Source organism: Apodemus sylvaticus, chromosome 21 (genome assembly GCF_947179515.1).
Source record: "Apodemus sylvaticus chromosome 21, mApoSyl1.1, whole genome shotgun sequence".
NCBI lineage: Eukaryota > Metazoa > Chordata > Mammalia > Rodentia > Muridae > Apodemus > Apodemus sylvaticus.
Genome location: NC_067492.1, coordinates 46,934,031 through 46,955,768, shown reverse-complemented (window position 1 = coordinate 46,955,768; position 21,738 = coordinate 46,934,031). Strand labels below are relative to the sequence as shown.

Here is a 21,738-nt window from a genome sequence, read left to right as displayed (position 1 = left end):
TTTTACCTTACTCCCCTTCAGGGGACGGGTGTGCCCCACTGTCTCCCGTGCTGCTGGACACCCTTGGGCGTGGAGACAGCCCCCAGAGTTGGGGGAGGGGGAGGAGCTGGGGACCGGTGCACCTGGGCCACTGAGCCTGGGAGGAGGAGGTGGAAGGCCAGAGACGGGGAGCCAGGCTTCTATTCCCAGCCTGCCCTGGGGAACCCCCTTCTCCTAGGGGGCGCTCTGGAAGCCCCACGAGGCGGGAGGAGCCTGTGAGCGCCTGGCCCTGCGTGAGGAGTCTGTTTGCACCAAGACCTCTGGTCTCCATCTGCACCCGGGGCTCTGCAGCCTCCTGTCTTCCATGTCTGTGTTGGCTCTCCCACCAGGCGGGCAGGGGACCCTCTAGTGCTTCAGCCTCAGCATGGGCATCTCCAGAGGGGAAGGAAGAGGGTCAGGTGGGCCCCAAAAACCACTAGAGCATTACCCCGAAAGAAGAGTGGTAGGAGTGGCAGCCACCTCCCACTCCCACACAGACAGGCGGGGAGCTTCTGGTCTGTGTTCCCGCCCTCTGCCGCTTCCTCAGGCAGACCTGGCCAAGGACACTGAAAGCTCTGGTTTCTGTGTGGGCTTCTCTCAGGGATCAGATTTCCAGTCGCCAGACACTTCCCCTCCTCCAGCCCCTCTGTGGGGACACGGGAGGAGGAGCTGCCTGAGGTAGGGGTTTCCCGGTGAGCTGGAGGTGCCCAGCCAGACTTGCATGCCTCTTTGCCTACGATAGAACCGTATGTCTGCTACTGAGTACAGAAAATGGGGTCCTGGGGTGGGGTGGGGTGGGCTCTCCAGGGTCAGGGAGAGCCTAGTGTCTCCAGACTGAGCCTGCTCCCACCTCTGCTCACATCTGTGTGCCTCTTTCGCATGTTCCATGGTTCAGGCCTAGGCTAGTGACTACCATGATTCCCGTGTGTGTAGCTACTTGTTCCTGTGCTCAGGGGGGGTCCAAACTGCATCCCTCCATGCTTCGGGGCGACCCTACGGTAGCTGTCTGTAGCACACTGACAGGAGGACTTTACCTTGCCCACACCTACCAGTGTGAGCTTGCTGTGTCCCTGAAGGGCTGGTGCACCTGTGTGAGCAAACCGCAAACACAAGTGCTTGTTCTGTCAGGTTCCAGGCATGAGGTGCCACTGGGACAGTGGCTACTTCTAGTCCTTAGGCTTACAGGCTAGGGATGTGGCATGTGAAGGAGTGTGTGTGTGTGTGTGTGTGTTTCTTGGATTGATTTATTTTATTTTATTTTATTTTATTTTTTTGGTTTTATCGAGACAGGGTTTCTCTGTGTAGCCCTGGCTGTCCTGGAACTCACTCTGTAGACCAGGCTGGCCTCGAACTCAGAAATCCACCTGCCTCTGCCTTCCAGAGTGCTGGTATTACAGGTGTGCGCACCACTGCCCGGCTGTGTGTGTGTTTCTTTTAGGGAGGGCAGTCCTAGACTGAAGAGACACCCTCGGCCCCTTGAGTTCCAGTGTCAGGATGTAGGGTGTGCCGTCAGGTGCACTCTCATCCTGCCCTGTCGAGCTTCTGTGAAGGCAGTTCCCTCCAGGACGTGGCTTGTGCCTTCTGCTTCAGACTTCAGCTCCCACAGCCTTCTTGATGGTTCATGGAGCCCGTGGTCTTCACACCTCTGTAATTCCCTGATTGGTTGTGCCTGTTGACTGTCTGTCTGCCTGAGTACGGTCCGGAGGTTCAGGGCTCTTGGTGGTTTTGGAGCAGAGGTGCCCTAGGAGAGCTCTTTGTTCAACTGCCTGTAGTGTACGGCCTGCCATTCCCGACTCTCAGGGTTCGCTGAGCATGAGTTTGAAGCCAGTACAGGCTATAGAGGGGGATCTCACGGAAGGAAGGAAGGAAGGAAGGAAGGAAGGAAGGAAGGAAGGAAGGAAGGAAGGAAGGAAGGAAGGAGAGAGAGATGGCTTAGGAGCCACAGTGTGCTGCCCTTGCACAGGACCGGAACTAAGTTCCCAGCTTCTGGGGATCTGACATCTCCGGCACTGCACTCGTGCACCTCCTCCCAACACATAAACATGATTACAGATAATAAAAGTAATACAAAATGGGGGGGGAGCTGGCACAATTGGCCTATGCTATGACCCTTTGACCTGGCCCCTTTGGTAGCAAGGCATGGGCTTTTGTTCTTCTGTATTCTGTGCATCTCTAGGGACAGTCTCACAGTACTCAAAGGTACCCTTGTGTGTTAGGACGTGTGGGGACGTGGTTCCAAATGACTGTGCTACAGGGCTTAGGTTCTAGAGGGGAATTGGAGGAACCTTACCCTCAACCAGGAGCCTGGGCACCGTTGAAGCGTGAGCAGTTGCTCCCAAGATCCCGTGAACACTGACTGACCCAGCCTCTCTCTGGGGTGGGATCTTCCTCTGGACCCTGGGGAGCAAGTATCCAGAGTTCCTTCTCACCAACTCTTCCAAAGTGGGGAGAACATAACAATTCAGTCAATAAATTGGAAACACCCTAGGTCTAGAAAGAAACCGCAACCCCACACTTACCCAGAGGCTTAAAAAAGAAGCCTAAAGGTACACTGGCCTGTGAGCTACCAGTGGCCCGGCGGGATCGCTGATGTTGGGTCCTGAGGGCATGCCAGCTTAGCCCCTTCTTTCCTTCCCTCTCCCTCCTCTGTGCCCAGGCTGGCCACACCAACCTTCCAGCCTCAGCCTCCCGGGTGCTGGGGTGACGGGCAAGGGGACCCCAAGGCTCTTCATGGTGTTCTCTGTGGCGCATCCTGGCATCTGTAGAATGTTCAACACCACCTTAGAACTACACTGACTAAATGTCAACAGTGCTCTTCGTAGATACCACTGCTGCCCCCAGTAGTCTCTCCAGGCTGCTGCCAGGACTGAACTGCCCAGCTGAGACGCATTCTCCAGGTTTGCCACACCCACACAAAATAAAGCAGCGTGGGGATTTCTGTGGGCTCGGACTGGCTCTGTTCAAGTTCATCCTTCTCTTCACCCTAGAAATGTAAGATGCCCTTCTGAGCTCACCACAGTCCAAACATGCCGCAGAGTACCTCAACTGAGGGGCACCCCATTTGGGACTTTCTGGGTTCTTTCTTCCATTCCTTCAAACCCCTAACTCTAGATAGCAGAGAGAAAAATGGTAGCGGGGAGAAGGGGTGATGGTCTTGTTAGAGTGCTTCGTGCTGATTAGGGCCATCAAGTTCCTTGGGGCAGGTTTGATCTTTGCCATCAGGGTCCTAATTTCTTCTCTCTTTTGTGTGTGTGTGTGTGTGTGTGTGTGTGTGTGTGTGTGTGTGTATGACTGCTTAACAAACCACAACTAACCAACAACCCAGCCCAGCTCTCAGGACTCTAGCATTTATATACTATCTGAAAAGTCCCCAGAATGCCACATGTCACACAATTGCAATAACTCTCTGCCACTGGCAAAATCACATCCCTGCTAGAACATGAGGCAAATCATAGCCGCTGTGGACGATCTGAAGCAGTCCCATATCCCGGACCTGGGATTAAAATGAAAACACATTCTTATAATATTCCTGTGTTTTTTAAAGAAACCAACATTCTCACTACGGGATCGGCATAGTCTGGCGGCCTGCCCACGACTCTTGATCGCTTCATTCTCCTTGGGCTGTTCTAGAAACATGGTCTAGCCCTAGAGTCTTTGCACAAGCAACAAATGGCCTAAAACCCCTTTTCCTTCCTTGGGTTTTCCATGGCTCCCTTCTGACCCTCAGAACACTGACTTGGCTGAAGGGCCGTGTCCAGGTGAGCATGCCTCTTTCTGTGATAACCGCGAGAGGTGGCTCAGTGGTTAAGAACACTGGCTGCTCTTCCAGAGGACCTGGGCCCAGTTTCCAGCAGCCTGACAGCAACTGACAGCAGCCTACAGCTCTAGGGACAGGTCCCTAACCTGGCTTCTGTGGGTACGGCTCATATGTGGCGCACAGACATACGTGTAGGCAAAACACCCGTGTGTGTGTGTGTGTGTGTGTGTGTGTAAATAACTAAAAAATGGAAGCTGCCCCTCCCCCTCTAGCTTATCTTTCACTGTGCTAGAACATGATGAGTCTACTTCCTTAGCACCATTCCTCCTGCTCCCCGGTGCTGGCTGGCACATGGTAGCTGCTTAGGAAAGACTACCTGTCTGTTGGTCTGCCCTGTCTGTCAGTCTGTCGGTCTGACACAGTAGAGATATGGGACCCGGGATTTCCACATGCTGATCAAGTGCTCCACCATGAGCTCTTGGAGCCCCAAAGCAAACACTCGTCTGAGCCTCACACCCATACTTTGCCTCTTGATGTCCCCTACAGAGAGGCAGAGTTCCAAAACTGTGACCTGCCGGAAGTGCACCTCATCCGGATTTGAACCTTGGACCTGAGAATGCTCTCTCCCCCTTTTCTGGGCTTTGCACTTTTCCCCCTGCGAGTGTGCAGTCCTGGGGGCCGGGGGACAGGAGTGTCCTGTACGCCCTCTGCCTGGAGACCCAGCTTCTAGCACTGACTCCTCTGCCTCAGCATGGGTGTGAAGCTGAGTGAACGTGCTGTGAGGTGGACACACGCTGTGGCTGCCCTGGTACTAGAGTGCCGCAGTGGAGAGCAGGGCGGGCGGGCGGGCAGGCCGGTCAGAGCTTCTTAGAAGAGGGGACACTGGTGGAGAGCCAGGGAAGGCAGTACTCCCCACGGTGAGGAAGGAGCGGGAGGCAGATACGGAAAGAGGCGGTGTTTGTGGCTGAGCGTGGGTAGGAAGCTGGACTGGGCCTCAGGGCTGCCATCGGGTTCGGAAAGGTCTGTGTTCACCTGTGGAGGGAAGAGAGGTTCGGCGTAAGCTCCACTCCTGGCCGGGATCGATAGGGTTCCTGGACTAAGCAGCTGTGTGGGGGTGGCTGGCCCCTGGTCCTGTGGGAGGAACCCTAAGGGAGAAGACCCTCATAGCCAAAGGCATCAGAGTGAGGTCCAGGAGTGTTTAGCTCTTGCTGGCCCCGAGACATGGAGATGGGGTGGCACAGTATTCCTGAGGCAGCGCTCGGATGGGGTTGAGAGGTTGGTTGGGGTGGGAGCCGCTAGGAAGAGCGCCTTTCTAGCTTTGGTGACACGGGGCAGGAGAAAGGGTGAATTGGGTGATGTGCCCGCGCCGGTCCCAGGACCACCGTCCACATAAACTCTGTTGTCCAGGGTTGAGTAGGCCTGAGCTTAGAAAAGCTTCTACCTCACTTACGGGAACAGCCAGGCCCACCTCAGGCCCACGGCCGCCGGCGCGCCCGCACTCCCTTCCACTCTCCTCTGCACTCGCTGGCTACTCGAGCTTGTTCATCCTGTCACCACCTCCGGACCGTCCCACAGACCTCGTTACCTGTTTTGTCTTAATCAGCAGACAAGCACCTACTCTGCTCTGGGCCGACTGTGCGGTTGATGGAGACAGGACCTTCTCTGGGTCCCTAGCTGGTGGGAAAAGCAACAGCAGGGACCCATGGGGGCTAACCATGGGGGACGCACAGTGGGAAAGGGTGTGGGGTACGGGGGTGGGGTGGGGTAGGTGGAGCGAAGATTGATGGGAGACTGGAGAAAGGGCATCCAGGGATACAGGGTGTGGTGGGTGCTCTTGCCTCTATAATCCAGGGGTACCTGATGACCAGCTGGGGATGAACCCAGGGCTCGTGTGAGCTCTTCAGAGAGTGCCTCACCAAGAATGTGTGTTTGTGTGTGTGTGTGTGTGTGTCACTGAACCACACCCCAGCCTTTACATTTTAAAATATTCATTCACTTATTTATTTTGAGACAGAATCTCACAACCTGTTTAATCCCGGCTGGTTTGGAATTCAGTTTGTAGGCCAGGCTGGCCTTGACCCTTTGACAGTTCCTGTCTGCTGGGTGCTGGGACGCACGGCCCTGCAGAGCCAACACCCAATGGGAGAGGACAGCTTGGGATGGGCATGCCAGGCTTCTCAGCATCAGAGCCATGGGAGATGAAGTAGGGGTGGGGCGGGGCAGGGCAGGGCAGGGGGCAGCGAGCTGGAGTTGGCGGGCCCTTCCTGAGCTCTGAGGAGGCGCGGGCAAAGGTCCTGGCTAAGGGCCGTGTGGGGACTCGGAGGCTTTGACCTGTGGTGGGAAGGTGGGAACCATAGAGTGTTCTCAGAGAAGGCAGGGGTGAGCTGGCCACCCTGACCTCACCAGAGAGCGAGGGCAGGAGCCAGGGCCTAAGGGACTTTATGACAGAGATGGCACAGGGATTCAGTGCAGCTCTCTGTGGGGAAGGCCAGGCTGCTGTCTGGTGAGTGACTCTGAGGCACTGAGCATGCACTGGGGACCTGCCCTCCTCGTCCCAGCCTTCTGGGAGAAGGACTCAGGCCCAGCACTCGGAGATACCTGCTCTGTCTCTGTCAGACACCCTGGTCAGTTCCCGTGTAGGGTCCAGGAAGTCCAGGAGCCTAATCAACTGATCCAGACCCAGCCCTCCGCTCCAGACTGGTTCTGGTCCCTCCCAGTGCCCACCAGCCTTGGCTTCCTGGGAATGGAGGTGGAGCCACAGCCTGAGGGGCTGCTGTCTCAGGGAGGGCAGGTGAAGCCAGGAGGGCACCAGCGCCCCCTTGTTGCCTGTCACCCCTCCTCAGACTCTCAGACTCCCACCCACTCAGCATACAGGGTTGCCGTGGCAACCGCAGGCTAGGGCAGGCTCCAGGCGCCCCCTCTCCTCCAGCAGCCGCTTCTCCTCCTGTCACACTCCTGTCCCCACCCTAGGGCACTCGAGGACAGACCCCGCTGCACATGCCCTCTCCAGGCTAAAGACAAGTGTAGAACTCACACACAAACATAGAGGCGGGTGTGTGGCCCTGGAGGACACAGCAGAGTCGAGTCGCCAGGGTCACAGGTGTGTGCACACCTGGGTCCGTGAGCTGCCACCGTAGGGTCCCATTCTCTCATAACTCTGGAGCACAGCTGGGGCCTGGGAGGGGCTCCTTCATCTTCCGGGTCACCGCGTCAGTAGGGAAATGCGCGGGTGCTCAGTGAGGGCTTTAAGCGTTTGGTCTGAGGAAGGTGGGGGCTGTGGACTGTTCTGAGCAAAGGAGGGACAGAAATGATTCGGGGGCTGGGGAGCGAGCGCCCTTCACCTCAGTGGAGAGACCTGATGTGGGTAGACTGGGGACAGAAGGGGACTGTGCTGGACAGAGATGGCACCCAGGGGAGTCTAAGAAGGTACCCGATTCCATAAAGTGGCAACTGCAGCCCCTTCCTCTGTTGTTTAGTTAAATCAGATGTATGGTGGCCAGGTGTGGGAGCCTCACCTGCCATCCAGCAGAGGCAGGAGGATTGCCACAAGCTCAGGCCAGCCTGAGGTGGAGTCCCCAGGTGTAGCAGTGTGCATCTGTGACCCCAGTGAAGACTGGGGCTGGAGGGGTGCGCTGGCCAGGCAGTCAACACACTGCTGAAGAGACTGCCTCAGAAACGTGAGGAGAGTGAGTGAGACGCTCGAGTCAGTCTGCCACGCCCTGGCCCCTTTATAAATACTCACTTGAGGGCTGGCGAGATGGACGGTTCACCTGTTAGAGGCGTGTGGCCTGCCTTTCCAGAGAACCCAAGCTCAGATCTCAGCACACCTGTCCTTCAGCATGCAGGTGTATATAGCCCCACACATACACATAATTAAAATTTAATTTATATTAAATACATATTAAATATGTAACCCTAGCCTGGGACTTGCTGTGCTGATTAACTGGCCTCAAGCTCACAGAGATCTGCCTGCCTCTGGCTCCACAGTCCTGAGGTTAAAGGTGTGTGCACTCAGCTTCAATTTTATTTTGAAATAATGTCTAAGTTCCCCAGGCTGGCCTTGAACTCACTTTTCAGCACTGACTGGCCTTTAATTCAAGACCCCCTTGTCTCTTCCTCCTAACTAGTTGGACTGACAGTTCTGCACACGCACACCCCACCTCACTGGAGAGGGTCTCACTTAACTAGCGGGGCACTGCTCGTGTTCTTATAAGAACACAAGAGGCACGGAGAGATTTCTCCGACATACCAGGAAGGCTGAGTGAGGACAGGTGAGAAGGCGGTCTGCACGCTGGGCAGGGAGGCTGTGACAGAAGGCCGGCCTGCAGGCCTCTTCAGCGGAGGCCGTGACAGAAGGCCGGCCTGCAGGCCTCTTCAGCTCAGACCTATCTCTCAGAGCAATGAGAAAGAAAGTTTCTCCTGCCCAGGGTCCCGGACACCAGAGTCTGTGCTTGAGGCAGTCTGTGAAGTAGTGTGGCATCTGCAAGACTCTGCATGTCCCGTTCTGGAAGCTTTCACCCTTCCCGGGACTGCACGGCTTCCTGATGCAGCAGCAGTGCTATAGAAGACTGATTGTTGCGGGCATCCAGCATCCTCTGTGGGCATCTGTCCCCAAATGGCAAGATCTCCATGCATGCACGCAAACACACACACACACACACACACACACACACACACCCCACACATGCACATGGATGGATTGATATATTTTAGTTTTCAGAGACAAGGTCTCACTACGCAACTCTGACTGTCCTAGTCTTTACTGTGTACACCAGACTGGCTTTGAACTCACAGAGATTCACCCGCCTCTGCCTTGCAAGTACTAGGAGCAAAAGGTGTGTGCTACCACACCCAGCAGTAGTACACAAAGCTTCCCCCCAAACAAATTTAAAAATTGTAATATAATCCAAAGACATACTACTTTAATACTTGTGTGCTTGGGAATGATGGTAGGAAACTATTAAAAGCTTATATTCAGCCATAATTAAACCATACCAAACTACCATGTTGGCTTTTTGTTTTGTTTTGTTTTGTTTTTTTGTTTTTTCGAGACAGGGTTTCTCTGTGCAGCCCTGGCTGTCCTGGAACTCACTCTATAGACCAGGCTGGCCTCGAACTCAGAAATCCGCTTGCCTCTGCCTCCCAAGTGCTGGGATTAAAGGCATGCGCCACCACTGCCCAGCTAGCCACCATGTTTTTATAAACGCAGAAAACTTTGCATTTATAAAACGCCTATGGCAGTGTAGTCTATGCAACAAGGCACGTGCTCCATAGGTGCTAAGCTGGCAGATACCAAGGCACACGTTGCAGATGTCTTGGACTCAGAATCAAGACTCCAGTGAAGTTGGAGAGCGCACCCTCTTCTTCCACCCTTTCAACCTCCTAACCCTAGATAGGACTGGAAGGAGGGGTGACCTCATCATTAAACACTTCCTGCTGATTAGGGACATCGAGTTCCTTGGGGCAAGTTTGATCTTCACCTTGTAGATATCTAACTTCTTGTTTCTTCTTCTTCTTCTTCTTCTTCTTCTTCTTCTTCTTCTTCTTCTTCTTCTTCTCCTTCTCCTTCTCCTTCTCCTTCTCCTTCTCCTTCTCCTTCTCCTTCTCCTTCTCCTTCTCCTTCTCCTTCTCCTTCTCCTTCTCCTTCTCCTTCTCCTTCTCCTTCTCCTCCTCCTCCTCCTCCTCCTCCTCCTCCTCCTCCTCCTCCTCCTCCTCCTCCTCCTCCTCTTCTTCTTCTTCTTTTTCTTTTTGGTTTTTTGGATTTGGATTTTTGGAGACAGGGTTTCTCTGTGTAGCTCTGGCTGTCCTGGAACTCACTCTGTAGACCAGGCTGGACTCAAACTCAGAAACCCGCCTGTCTCTGCCTCCCAGAGTGCTGGGATTACAGGCGTGCGCCACCACTGCCCGGCTTGTTTCTTCTTTGCTACTTAACAAATGACTCTTGGGGTCCTAGCATGTATATACCCTCTGAAGAATTTATATACTCTGTGAACTCCAAATGTCACATGCTTGCAGAAACTATCTGCAGCTGGCCAATCAAATCATGTGCCTGCTAGAAGAGGAAGAAAGGAAAAGAAGCCACGATTCTCCCTACAGTGCAGTTCAGGCAGAAACGCCTGGTCTTGTTCTCCATGTGTCTGATTTGAATTAGTTTTTGGTCAGTTATGAAAAGTTGTTGGCCTTTTCACAGACCCACCTTCGGATACGTGAGGCTACAACCCATGGGTTAAGAAGCTGACTTCTACATGCCTGTAATCCCAGCACTCTGGGAGGCAGAGGCAGGTGGATTTCTGAGTTCGTGGCCAGCCTGGTCTACAGAGTGAGTTCCAGGACAGCCAGGGCTATACAGAGAAACCCTGTCTGGGGAAAAAAAAAAAAAAAAAAAAAAAAAAGCTGGCTTCTAGCCCACAGATCCTGGGGTCCTGTCCTCAGCATTTCAAGGGAGAAAGAACCAGGCAGGCCTGGCGTCCCATGAATGCACTTCCAACCTGAGAAAGCTAGAATAAAGAGCGGGGTGTAGTTCCTTGGAAGGACGCTTGTCTAGACTGGGCCCCACATGCTCCCTGGGACTGTAGAGCCTGCAGCTGCTGGGGAGTCTGGGGGAGCTGTTGCCTGGGGTCCCAGCTAGAGGAGAGACTGAGGTCAGAGTGTCACTGGAGCCCAGGAGGGCACAAAAGCCTGGGCCACATGGTACAGCCCTGCTGCGAGGTAATAGTAACAGAAGCCAGGTGACCGAGACAGGGGGGCTGCTGTGAATTTAAAGGCCAGCTTGGGTTCCTCAAAAACCAAGCAATCAAAATGACCCTGTCATTAATACCAATTACTGTATGCTTACATGGTTCGGAGGCTGGGGGTGCAGCTCGCAAGTAGAATGCATTCTTAGTAAGTTCGGGAGACCCTAGATTTCATCTGCTCTCTAGAAGGAAACAAGTAGTTTAGATGATTTAAATTATGTCATGTTTTACATATAATGTATATGGGTAGTTATTACGTATATACACCATCTCTGTGCTTGGTGACCTCCGGGGTCTAGACAAGAACATTGGATCCCCTCGGAATTGGAGTTCCGATGGTTATGAGCCACCGTGTGGGTCCTGGGAACTGAACCACGGTCCTCAGCAAGGGCAAATGGTCTTGACCACAGTCATCTCTCTAAAACCCTTCTGGTGTAGTGTTAAAAACCCAACATCCCTTGGCCTGCTGGGGGCATAGAGTATTAGGACAAAGGGATGCAGTGAGGACCGACTCCTGACTCCCTCAGAACAGAACAGGGTCTGGGCTTCTGAGATCTGAACCTGGAAGGTGGCTGCCACCGGTGGACAGGAGGGGATCCCGGGGTCTAGTCCTGCTAGGAGGATACTTGCGGCCTCAGCCTCTGCCATCCACGGGCCTTAGGGCATGAACTGCATGGGTCTCTGCATGGAGAATGCAGGCTTGGGGGAAGACTTTGTCCCATGCTGTTGTCCATCCATCCATCACTGTGACTGTGGTGTCCTGTCGTCCCGCCCCTTATTACTCCCCGCCCGATGAGGGTCTGACAAGCCTGCTGCGCGCGCATGTGTAAATTGTTGCTCTCATAACAATATAATAATAATCTTACCTCCCTGAGGGAGTAGGGCTGGGGGAGGGGTGGTAGAGGATAGACTTGGCCCTGGATCCTTTCAAGGTGACTTGACTTTGGGGACCTGGGCTCCATGGGGCAGGGGCTGGCAGAGCTTCCTGCGAGCGCAGTGACCCATTTCCTTCTGCCTCTGAAGCTCGCATGGCTGGGAAGGAGAGGAGTGGTGAGTGCCTGTGGGGTCTGTCCCAGGGAAAATGGAAGGAAGGTGGCCTGGCCGGTAAGAAGAGAGCTGGTTGTGGTGCTGAAAGGACAGAGGCCAGCCCTGGACCCGCGGACCGGGTGTACTGATAGACCAGCCACCACAGTGGGAAGGAAGGTCGGGTCGGGGTGGCTGGAGCAGGCGTTAAAGCCTGGGCTGATGGTGTTGGTGAGCTGCCGATTTATGAGCTCAGGACCCGGGTGTCGTCGGGGACTATCCCGGAAGGTGGGGGCAGGCCGGAGCCTTTGTGAGCAAGAAGGAAGGAAAGGAGGGGGAGGGTGGACAAGCCAGCAGGGTGCTATCTTAGGAGTAGAGGAAAGTTGAGCTTTGAGATGCACCATGTCACCTGTCCCTTAGCTCTGGAAGGTGAGGGGCAGAGTAGGGGCTACACAGAGGTAGACTTGCCGTGGGACTTTGAGTGGAAGCAGTAGGTCTGAGATGCAGTCAGCAATACGATTTCTCAGGACGTAGGGCTTGCTCTGTAAGTTGGGTGTGGTGGTCGTGAACTAAGATATCTAGGTCCCTGGATGGCAGTTTCCCACCAGAGAAACAGTTCCTCGGGAGCAGAGTGACGGCCTGCCCTGTGGATAGCTGAGAGTTGTAAGGGACAGAGGAAAAGACGCGGGCAAAGGCCCTGAGGTGCAGAGGCAGAGCAGAATGGGAAAGCGACCTGCGTGGTCGTGGTGGGTGCTTTCTGTAGACGTGGAAGTGGGAGGAGGGAGGAAGAGCCACAGAGCTGTGCTGAGGGAGAGGGGGACCTATTGGAATGGGGTGCAAGGGGCAGCCTGGGGCCAGGTGCCACGGTGCTTTCTCTGGAGACCCTTCCTAGAGTGAGTCTTCTAGGCTGTTGGCAGGCGAGGTTGGTGGCCCTAGGCTGAGCTGGTCCTGAAGACTGGGGTGTAGATGTCACAGGAGCGGAGGGCAGAGGAGGAAGAAACTGCAAGTCACAACGGTGGCCTGGGAGGAGCTGTGGCCAAGGAGGCTCTCCGCACACCCTTGGTCCCTGCTCCTTCTCCTCCCAACCCGACTGCCTGTCTCCAGCTCACCCCGAGAGTCCCCTAGAAAGGAAAGAGGGGACTTGGGTGTCCCTGGTCCCCTATCTGTGGCGCCAGCCAGCTGGATTCTAATTAGCTGCCAGAGCAGAGAGACAGGAAGCAGAGGCTAGGGGCGGGGCTGGATTCCTGCCCAGAGCTGAAGCTGGAATCAGGTTAGACGCCCCTTGCCCTCCTTGAGGGGTGGAGATGCTCGGTGGTGGGGAGCGGGCAGGAGTTAGCAGTGCTGGGGTGGGGAGGTGGGTGCTTGGCAGCTATGCTGACCAGTCAGGCTGCCCCCAGAGAGTCCATGGAGAAGAGGGAGCAGAGCTGGTGAGAGCGACCTGGGACAAGAAGCCCAGGAGGGGCCTCACCTCACCATTAAGGTGACAGACACCCTCTGTGCCTGCTGCGGTCAGCTCCTGCCCAGTATCATTCCCCTGTCCTCCTTCAGGCTGGTGGGCCAGGTCGTGGTACCCTGGTGATGCGGGGCGAGGCCCCCCCCACAGTCCGCTGAGGTCCCTGTGCCCGCCCCTGGCCTTCGCCATGGCCCGCTTGGCTGCTGCACTCTGGAGTCTCTGTGTGACAACCGTCCTCGTCACCTCTGCCACCCAAGGTAGGTGTTGGGAAGGCGCGGGTCTCCAAACCCAGATGGGAGGGTGGGCAATGTGAGGTCTCTGTGGACTGCAGCCTCTACCCCAGGTGGAGCTGGGCCAGGCCAGGGGGACCCCGGCGATGCTGCTCTTAGCAGGCCCCATTGGGGAATGGGGTCTCCCAGCAGGTGCTGTCTCCCTTGGAGAACCTGAGGACCAAGACAGGCCTTGGGGAGGGGGGCTACCTATTCCTCAGTCTTCCCTCCCCTCATTCATCACATCTCTGAGTCTCACTGGGACCGAGGCTTAATTAAAGCATGCCTGCTGACGTTTATTTAAAAACAAGTAATTACCCAGCTCCGGCCTGGGATCCTGCACACGCCACAATTAGTGCCTTGAGCACGCTGCCCACTGTCGATCACTTAGTTACCACCGCAAGTGGGTACCAGCTGGGTGCAGGGCAACAGAAGCTAAGATGGGGTCTGTTGGCCTTGCCCTCTCCAAGAAGGTCCCTCTCCCCATATATCCAGTCCTGTCCTCTGGAAAGTCACAGGGATGAAAGGACACTGAAGCCTTGTTCTGAAGCCTTGGCAGGGTCCTGCTGGTCACTGACCCGGTCTCCCCAGTATCCAAGTTCTGGGAGCAGCCCCTGCCAAGCCAGAAGGGGCTGCCTCCACCCCCAGCCCCATGTGAGCCAGCCTCCACCCCCGGCCTCCCTCCCTGACTAGGGAAGCTAAAATTAGAGGAGGCAGATGGCACAGCAGGCGCATGGGAAACTTTCTCTCGAGTGGGGCTCTACTCCCCCAAGCCCGAAGGCCTGCCGCTCTAACCTGGGGACTGTCAACATTAAGTGGACCCCGTCTCTAAAGAGGGGCCATCTTGGCTCTGCCACTGCAGTACAGACGCCTTTCACAACACTCCACTTGCTCCCCGCCATTGCCTTCCCCTAGACCTCTGTAGTTTCTATCCTCCTGTCCCCGTGTGGCTGGGTGTCACAGTGTCCCAAGGTGCTTTGCCTGGGCAGCCTGGCACGTGTCAATTCTGGATCTTGAGAAATACCCATAACAAAACAAAACAGTGAGTGTCTCGTCAGCACGTTATCTGTAGATTAACTCCGATGGTGGGGAGGAACCCAGGAGCAGGGACCAAGGTCCTCTTAGGTTACTTGGAGCCACCAGCCAGACCAGGGGGCACCAGGGTTGGGACTTAGAGCTGTGCTGTGAAGCTCTGATTGTCACAGAGGGACCCCTCATGTGAAGCTCTCTGGTGTGAGGCAGAATGCCACCTTTCTGTGATGCCGGCATTTGGGGGTAGAGGGGAGGATCAGGAAATTGAGGCTAACCTTGACTACTTAGACTTTGAGGCCACCTGGCTATGTGTGAGCCGGTTTCCAAAAACCAAAACAAAGTAAAATTCCTTTGGTCTAGAAATTCAACTATATGATCCTGACCTGTGGGTACCCATTTTGCAGCTTCGGAAAACAAGGCCTGGGGAAGCTACTAGTAGTGGCTTTTCTGAACTTTAGCATGTTGGGTGTGGTGGCACATGCTTGTTATCGGACAATTTGGGAGAGTTTCAAGCCAGGTTGGGACCACACAGCGAGACCCCATCACCAGAACAATAATAAACGAAACAGCTGGAGTAGGCCAGTGGCAAAATGCTTGCCTGGGTGCGGTCTGTTCCTGTACGGTGTGTGGGGGTGCATGGACATCCCAGGACCACGCTCACAGTGACAGGTGACAAGCTGTAGTTTGCTCAGAGGACCAGCAGCAGTCACAGAAGCCACTGTGCTTGGGGACAGTTTTCTGCAGTGGGAAGACAGAGTCTAGTGAAACCAGAATAGTAAAGTTGTGCACAGTTCTGCTGGGACAGCATGTCCTACTGGCCCGCTTTAACCAAAGCCGCGCATCCCTAGACTTGTTTGATAGCCTGCATGGCAGCCACTCCCCAAGGGGACTCCGCCCTAAGACCCACCCCTGATGAGACTTGTCTGCTAAAACTGCCCCTGCCTTCTTCGTTCAGCCCACCGACCCACCCCACTGCTCAGGAGAACAAAGGCCTGCTGTCCTGGCACCCTCCCAGCCAGCTCCTGCTGAGGTCTCTGCAGCCTGCAGGAGGAGCCCCTCCCTCCGTGTCTGCTGCACACAGTCTTCCCTGGGTGCAGGAGATTTCCTCATTGAGTGGCCTCGCAGCCCTGACGTCCTAGCCAGTCAGGAGGCTGACGTAGGAGGATGACAGTTCCAAGGCCAATCTAAGCCCGTCAATGAGAAGTCATCTCAGAATAACAGGTTCAGTAGAGCTCGGTCCTACATGTGTGGAGCCTTGGTATTGTAACAGTGACAATGAAATACCCCACATGCGCCCTTTTTGTAAGGACCCTTGTCAGGCTGGACTGGGGCCCTCCTTGAGAGCCTCATCTTAAATTAGTTTGCATTGTAAGACATCATCTCCAAGCCAGATGTGGTGGTGCACTTGTCCCAGAGTGAGGCAGAGGCAGGCAGGAAGTTCACTGGAGGCTTGTGGCCAGCAGGGTCAGCACAGACCCTGCGGTAGGGTCACTACGACCCTGTCTCTGAGAAATTGTGTGCGCGCGTGTGCTGCATGTGATAGCGCACGCCTCTAGTCCTGGCTTGGGACGGAGAGGCAGTAAAGTCAACTCAGGGCTGTATTGCAAGTTTAAGTCTAGCCTAGACCACACGCGACCCTGTGTCAGTTTAGTAATTGTGAGGGGTAAAAAAAAACCCCAAAAGACATTGTCTTTGAGTACAGTCATCTTCCAAAGTGTGGGGCCTTGGTTCTACAGTCCAGCATAAGATTTTGGGAGCCGGCTAGTGAGATGGCGCAGGTGGATTGAGGTGTTTGCTACGTGACCTGACTTGAATTCAATCCCCAAGGTCACTGATAAAAGGTACAAGTGCCCTCTGACCTCCACAGGGACACCTCATACTGAAACCATTCTTGATTGTTTTTAAAGAATTTGGGGACACACAGTTGTGGCTGATCTATAACGTCCAAGATGATGTTCACTCTTTCCTACCAGGCTGGGCATTACAAGGTGAAGAGTCAGCTCTCTCTGGGCCAAATTACCCCTTCTTCCATGGGGTTAAAACTCAGAGCCATTTTACAGCCTTACAGGCCTGAGAGTCACATAACTAGTTTCCCAGCATAGCTGAGCCAATGGTTTCCTTCTTCCCTGGTGACTATGACACTGTCTCCAACGGTTCTGCAGGCCTGAGCCGGGCTGGGCTCCCGTTCGGGCTGATGCGCCGGGAGCTGGCGTGTGAAGGCTACCCCATCGAGCTGCGGTGCCCGGGCAGTGACGTCATCATGGTGGAGAACGCAAACTACGGACGCACCGATGACAAGATCTGCGACGCCGACCCCTTCCAGATGGAGAATGTGCAGTGCTACCTGCCCGACGCCTTCAAAATCATGTCACAGAGGTGAGCCTGCTCGCTGACCGCCACATGTCCCACAGGAGCTCCCGAGCACAGGTGCAGCAGCTGGAGCTGCATCACACTGACAGTGTCCCCAAGTCACTCACCCCGTAGAGCAGCGGTTCTCAACCGTCCTAACCCGCCGGCTCGTTAATATAGTTCCTCATTTTGCGGTGACCGCCAACCATAAAATTATTTTTGTTGCTTCTTTATAACTATAACTTTGCTATTGTTTCGAATTGTGGTGTAAATATCTCAGGTGCAGGATATCTTGATACACAGCCCCTCTGAAGGGGTTGCAGCCCCCAGGTTGAGAACCACTGCTGTGCATGGCTTGCTCGCGTTGGGTTCAGGCGGGAGCTTGTAGGACTAAAGCGAAGGCATCATGGATGCAAAGGGAAAGGCTCTCCGAAGAAAGAACCTACTCAGAGCTGACAGTATGAGAGGCCGAGGTGGGTAGGGAGCTTTGGTGTGCAGAACTGTCCTGAGCTTGGCAAGGGGCAATGACTATACAGCGTGGGTGTGGTGTGATGTATGAGCATGTGTGTGCAGATGCACAGCTTGTGTTTGTGTCTCTGAGCAGAGATGTGTGTGGATAAGGGTGTTTGTATGGCTGAGGAAGTGTCGCAGGCTGGGGCGGCCCACATGCGAAGATGCACGACCTACTGGAATAGTCTGTCCACCTGGTTTCTCCACAAGCACCTGTCCCTGGAATGGGGCTCCACCTGCTCTCTTTGCCACCATCTTGTCTGTGATCGTCAGTTCTTCCCATGCAGCCCGTGGGCATCAGTGGCCACTGGCGTCAGACCCTGTGCCTCTGCTTAGAACTGTCTGGTTCCCACCTTCAGAAATCCAAAGCCTTTCTGAGGTTCAGAGTACGCTCTGTGACCTGCCCTGACCGACGACCCTCCTTCCCTGAACACTCACTCAGTTGCAGCTATGCAAGGCAGCTCACTGTAGAGTGCTTGCTGGGTCCATTCTCAGTACTTGAACATGCATCACAATTTGCAGCCCTGGAACCCAAAGGTTCCCAGTCTCCTGTTCTGGTCAGTCACATCCTTCGTGGGGTCTGTGGGCCACAGGAACATGGCCTCTTAGCTCAAGTGACAAAGCCAACTGCTAGGGTTTGGTTTGGGTTTTGGTTCTTGTCTTCTTTTAGAAGTATATCCCTGGTGTTCCTTCTGGTCTGAGATCCAAGTGGCTGGCCCCTCCCCTTTTCCTGACTCCTGCAGAGCCTCCACTTCCAGCCGTATTTCCAACTGATCGACAGTCCTTGCTTGGTACTTCACCTTATGTCCTCCCTAACTAAGTTACTGGCCATACAGGGACAACAGGCCTTTGTCCTTCCTGCTGTGGCTATGGTCAGGTACACAGCAGGCGCTCACTTGATGCTTGACGCCTGCTCGTTGCTGTGTAGCGTGGTAGAAAAGGGAGGCAGGCTGGAACCAGCGTAGTTGTCAGAGGACAGGACACCAAGACTGTCACAGGACATTGGGAAGAGCGGCTGGTTCAAAGTATGTAGGGCTGGGGCTGCCTCGCCACCTTTGCCCCAGTTCCCGGTACCTCGTCTGACGTCCCAGCCATGACTTCTGTCCTACCCCCTTCCTCAAGCACCCTGGTTCCTTTTTACAATATCCACACAGCTGGAACAGAGGCATGTCTGTCCTCCTCCAAACGGGAGGCTGAGAGTTACAGGGTCCAGGGAGCATGCTGGGGCCTTGGGAGCTCTGTGGGGAAGGCTCTGGACACCCTCAACCTTGCTTCCTCTCTGGATGCTGCAACTTTGTGTCTGTCAGGGTCATGGCTTAGCTGCTTGGACAGGTGCCACAGGATAGTTGGCCCTAACATTCGCCAGGCGTTAGTGTTGTCACCTCCTGGAGTCCCACCTCTTAAAGACAAATGCACACCCACTCTCCCATGGTAGTTCAGCTTCAGGGGAGTCTGGGCCACAAAACTGGGCATGCGACTCAGGGCCTTGTACACACTGGACGAGCACTCTGCCCCTGGACTGCACTTACCCTGGAAATGAAAAGCTCTAAAGTGAATGCTTTTGGTGACATCTTGTGCATTTGCCAGCTCAGCTTAATTCCAGAGCATTCCATGGCTTCAAAAAGAAACCACACGGCCTTTATTAGCTGCTTTCCGGTCTCCTGTCGTCCCATCTGTGTTCTCTGTCTGATTTGCCTGGGCTCTCTATACATTATATACATACATATACCATCCTGCCCCACACAGCCCTTCCTCAGGGTCACTGTTGAAATTTATCCTTGGTATGCTCTGAGTTGGCTCCATATCCCCCTTCCTGGCCAGATGTCATTCTGTCATGTGGGCAGGCTACATTTTACAAGGCGGCCACACCAGTGATGCCACCAAGACTTCAAGCTGGCTACACTTTGCTCGGCATTTCTCCATGGGCTGGCTTTTGTGTTGTCTCCCCCTGGTGGTAGACGTAGGCAATGCAGCTGTGAAGGCGCATGCTATAGATTCTGTAGAGCACACTGCTGAGGACCAGGATTGCTGTGTTGTACGAGGCCATGGCTGAGCCTTAAGGAAGGACTTGGGGGCGGAGAGCACCGAAGCCTGCCCTACCTACTCCTCCATTTCTTCCCGCCTTCCCCATTTCCTCTCTGTCTTTCCTGGTGCCTGGGGAAAAACTAGAGGCAGATGCAGCTTACTTTTTTGTTTGTTTTGGTTTTCGTTTTTTTGGACTAAAAGACAGGGTTTCTCTGTGTATCCCTGCAACTCTCTGTAGACCTGGCTGGCTTCAAACACAGGAGATCCACCTGCCTCTGCCTCCTGTGTGCTGAGATTAAAAATGTGTGCACCACCCAACTCAAGTTACTTATTACACAAGTACACACCTTGGCTGGATACTCTAAGGACGGAGAATGGTGTTGCCTGCATTTCTCGTCTCTCTGACCTCACAGAAATAGCTTAAGGAAGGGCTCATTTTGGCTCTGGGTTTCAGAGTTCAGTACATCACAGCAAGGGTATGTGGCAGAACGTGGTTCCCACATCATGGCTGCCAGGGAACAGGGGGAAGTGTGGCCATTCTGCCTTTCTCCTCCTTTCCCACTTTGATTGCAATAGGCCAGGCCTTCAGGCCATGGGATTTGCCTCAGGTTGTCCACATTTGAGGTGGGTCCCCTCTCTGGCAGGCCCGCGCAAGCATACCTGGAAGCACACCTGACTAATGTCGTAGGCAGTTCTAAACCCAGTCTAGCTGACAACGAGGGTGACCCATTACAGGAACCTTACTGGGTACTGATGGTAGTAAGGAGTGACGTGAAGACACAGGGAGTGGGCAGGTGACTGGACCTGAGGTGCCCCTGCAGGGGGGGACAGGGTCTGTGCAGTGGGAGAGCAGCCACCCAGTGTGGACAAGTGTCTGTGATGGTATCTTCCAGTTGTAAACTAAGACAACCATCCTTTTCCATACTGGCCGGACCCTGGCGATGCTGGCAGGCCTGGGGCCAGTGCATTCCCTGTAGAGATTCATGAGGTTGCTGGCTGTGCTGGCTGTAGACCCTCAGACACTGTCCAGGGTGTGGCGTTGTCCATGGGAAGGCCAAGGTAGTCACAGCAGGCACCGAGCCTTCTGAGGGTGGTGCAGTTTGCAGGGGTGTCCAGTACGTGTGGTGCTGTGCATGCGTTTTGCTAACTGGCACAGGGGCTTTGTACTCAGTTTAAAGAAAACTGCCAAAGGCGTGCTAGTCCGGGGAGAACTGCCTCTCAGCCGCAGAGGCCTATGGGACAGAAAGCAGGCAGGAAGCTGGAGTCGTCCAGTCTGCCCTCCATAGCGTCTTCCCATTTGGAATGTGTTTGGCCTCTGACCTAGAGCCTTCTGCGTCTGAGTCCATCATTCTCAGCTCCTTTCCCTTCTCCGTCTGCAGGTGTAATAACCGAACCCAGTGTGTGGTGGTGGCCGGCTCTGACGCCTTTCCTGACCCCTGTCCTGGAACATACAAGTACCTGGAGGTGCAGTACGACTGTGTCCCTTACAGTGAGTCATCTTGTTCCTCATGCTGTCTCGGGCCCTTCCCCCAGTGGAGCAGGGAAGGAGAACCTTGATCCAGCACACATGTGCACACATGCGCACACATGTGCACACATGCGCACACACATGTGCACACATGCGCACACATCCATAGGGCTAGGCCCAGGGCAGCAGGCGTGCTCTCACTCGGACACATTCTTTTCAGACATCCTCAGGTCTAGGCACCCGCCCACCCCGCTTCTTCACCACGTACCCTTTGCTTGCTAAGGCCCTTCAAGGCCACACTCCTCCAGCCTGCCACTGCTCTGCCTCCCTCCTGACTGTGGTCACACCCGAACGTCCTCAGCTGCCCCTCCCCTCCACTCGCCCCTCCCCCACTCCGCCCCTCCTATGTAGTACCCTGAGGACACTTCCGGTCCACAAAGGAAGCGATGCCCCTAAGCTGGTCTTTGGGAGGCGGGGCCTAACTACGTACAACTGACCAAGGGCTGCAGACAGAGGCTTGCCCATCCTTAGCACCCCGCACCGCCAGTCTTCCCGCCACTGCCCCCCCTTCCACCCATTGCCCCTCTGTCCTCTCACCTGGCTTCACACAGCCAGCCTTGGAGGTAGGGAGGCCCTCTAGGCAAGAGGGGAGGAGACAGACCATCAGGGTGTCCAAGTGAGGGGCAGGGGAGCAGGAGACCTCACATCTCTCCCTCCTCTCCCCTCCCACCCAGCTCTCCCACCCCCACCCCTCCAACCTTTGATTTCTCCTTGCAGGTGAAGCCAGGACGATGGATGGGCGAACAGGCTCACTGACTGCTCTGTAACTTTCTTCTTTTAGTCTCCGCCCTTTCCTTTCAGTGCCTGAGGCCTTCTTCCACCGCCTGAGGGGGATGCCCATCTGCTCCCCGAAGCCTCCCCACAGCACTGGGGACACTGCCCACCTGCAGCTGGGCAGCAGGGAGGGAGGTGGGGCGTGGCGACTCTAGGACAGGGGGTTGGGCAGGCGGTGTGAGGTCTGACTGTGGCTCCTGACTTGTCTGGCTCTGAGACCTGCAGCAAATGACTTAAAATTTCTTCGGGTGCTGCAGACGGCGTGA

The 21,738-nt window shown here is 54.9% G+C and overlaps 1 protein-coding gene across 3 annotated transcripts in view; it reads left to right on the top strand.

Annotated features, from left to right (window-relative positions):
• The window catches only part of Adgrl1 (adhesion G protein-coupled receptor L1), a 43,398-nt gene that overhangs the window by 2,848 nt on the left and 18,812 nt on the right, over positions 1-21,738 (top strand). For 2 of the 3 annotated variants that reach the window (XM_052166145.1, XM_052166146.1), the window contains exons 2-4: positions 13,081-13,242; positions 16,449-16,662; positions 20,550-20,659. In XM_052166145.1, the coding sequence (XP_052022105.1) occupies positions 13,173-13,242; positions 16,449-16,662; positions 20,550-20,659 (394 nt within the window). In that variant the 5' untranslated portion in view covers positions 13,081-13,172. Of the gene's footprint in view, positions 1-13,080; positions 13,243-16,448; positions 16,663-20,549; positions 20,660-21,738 lie in introns of those variants that run through there. The other variant, XM_052166149.1, reaches the window with a different exon arrangement.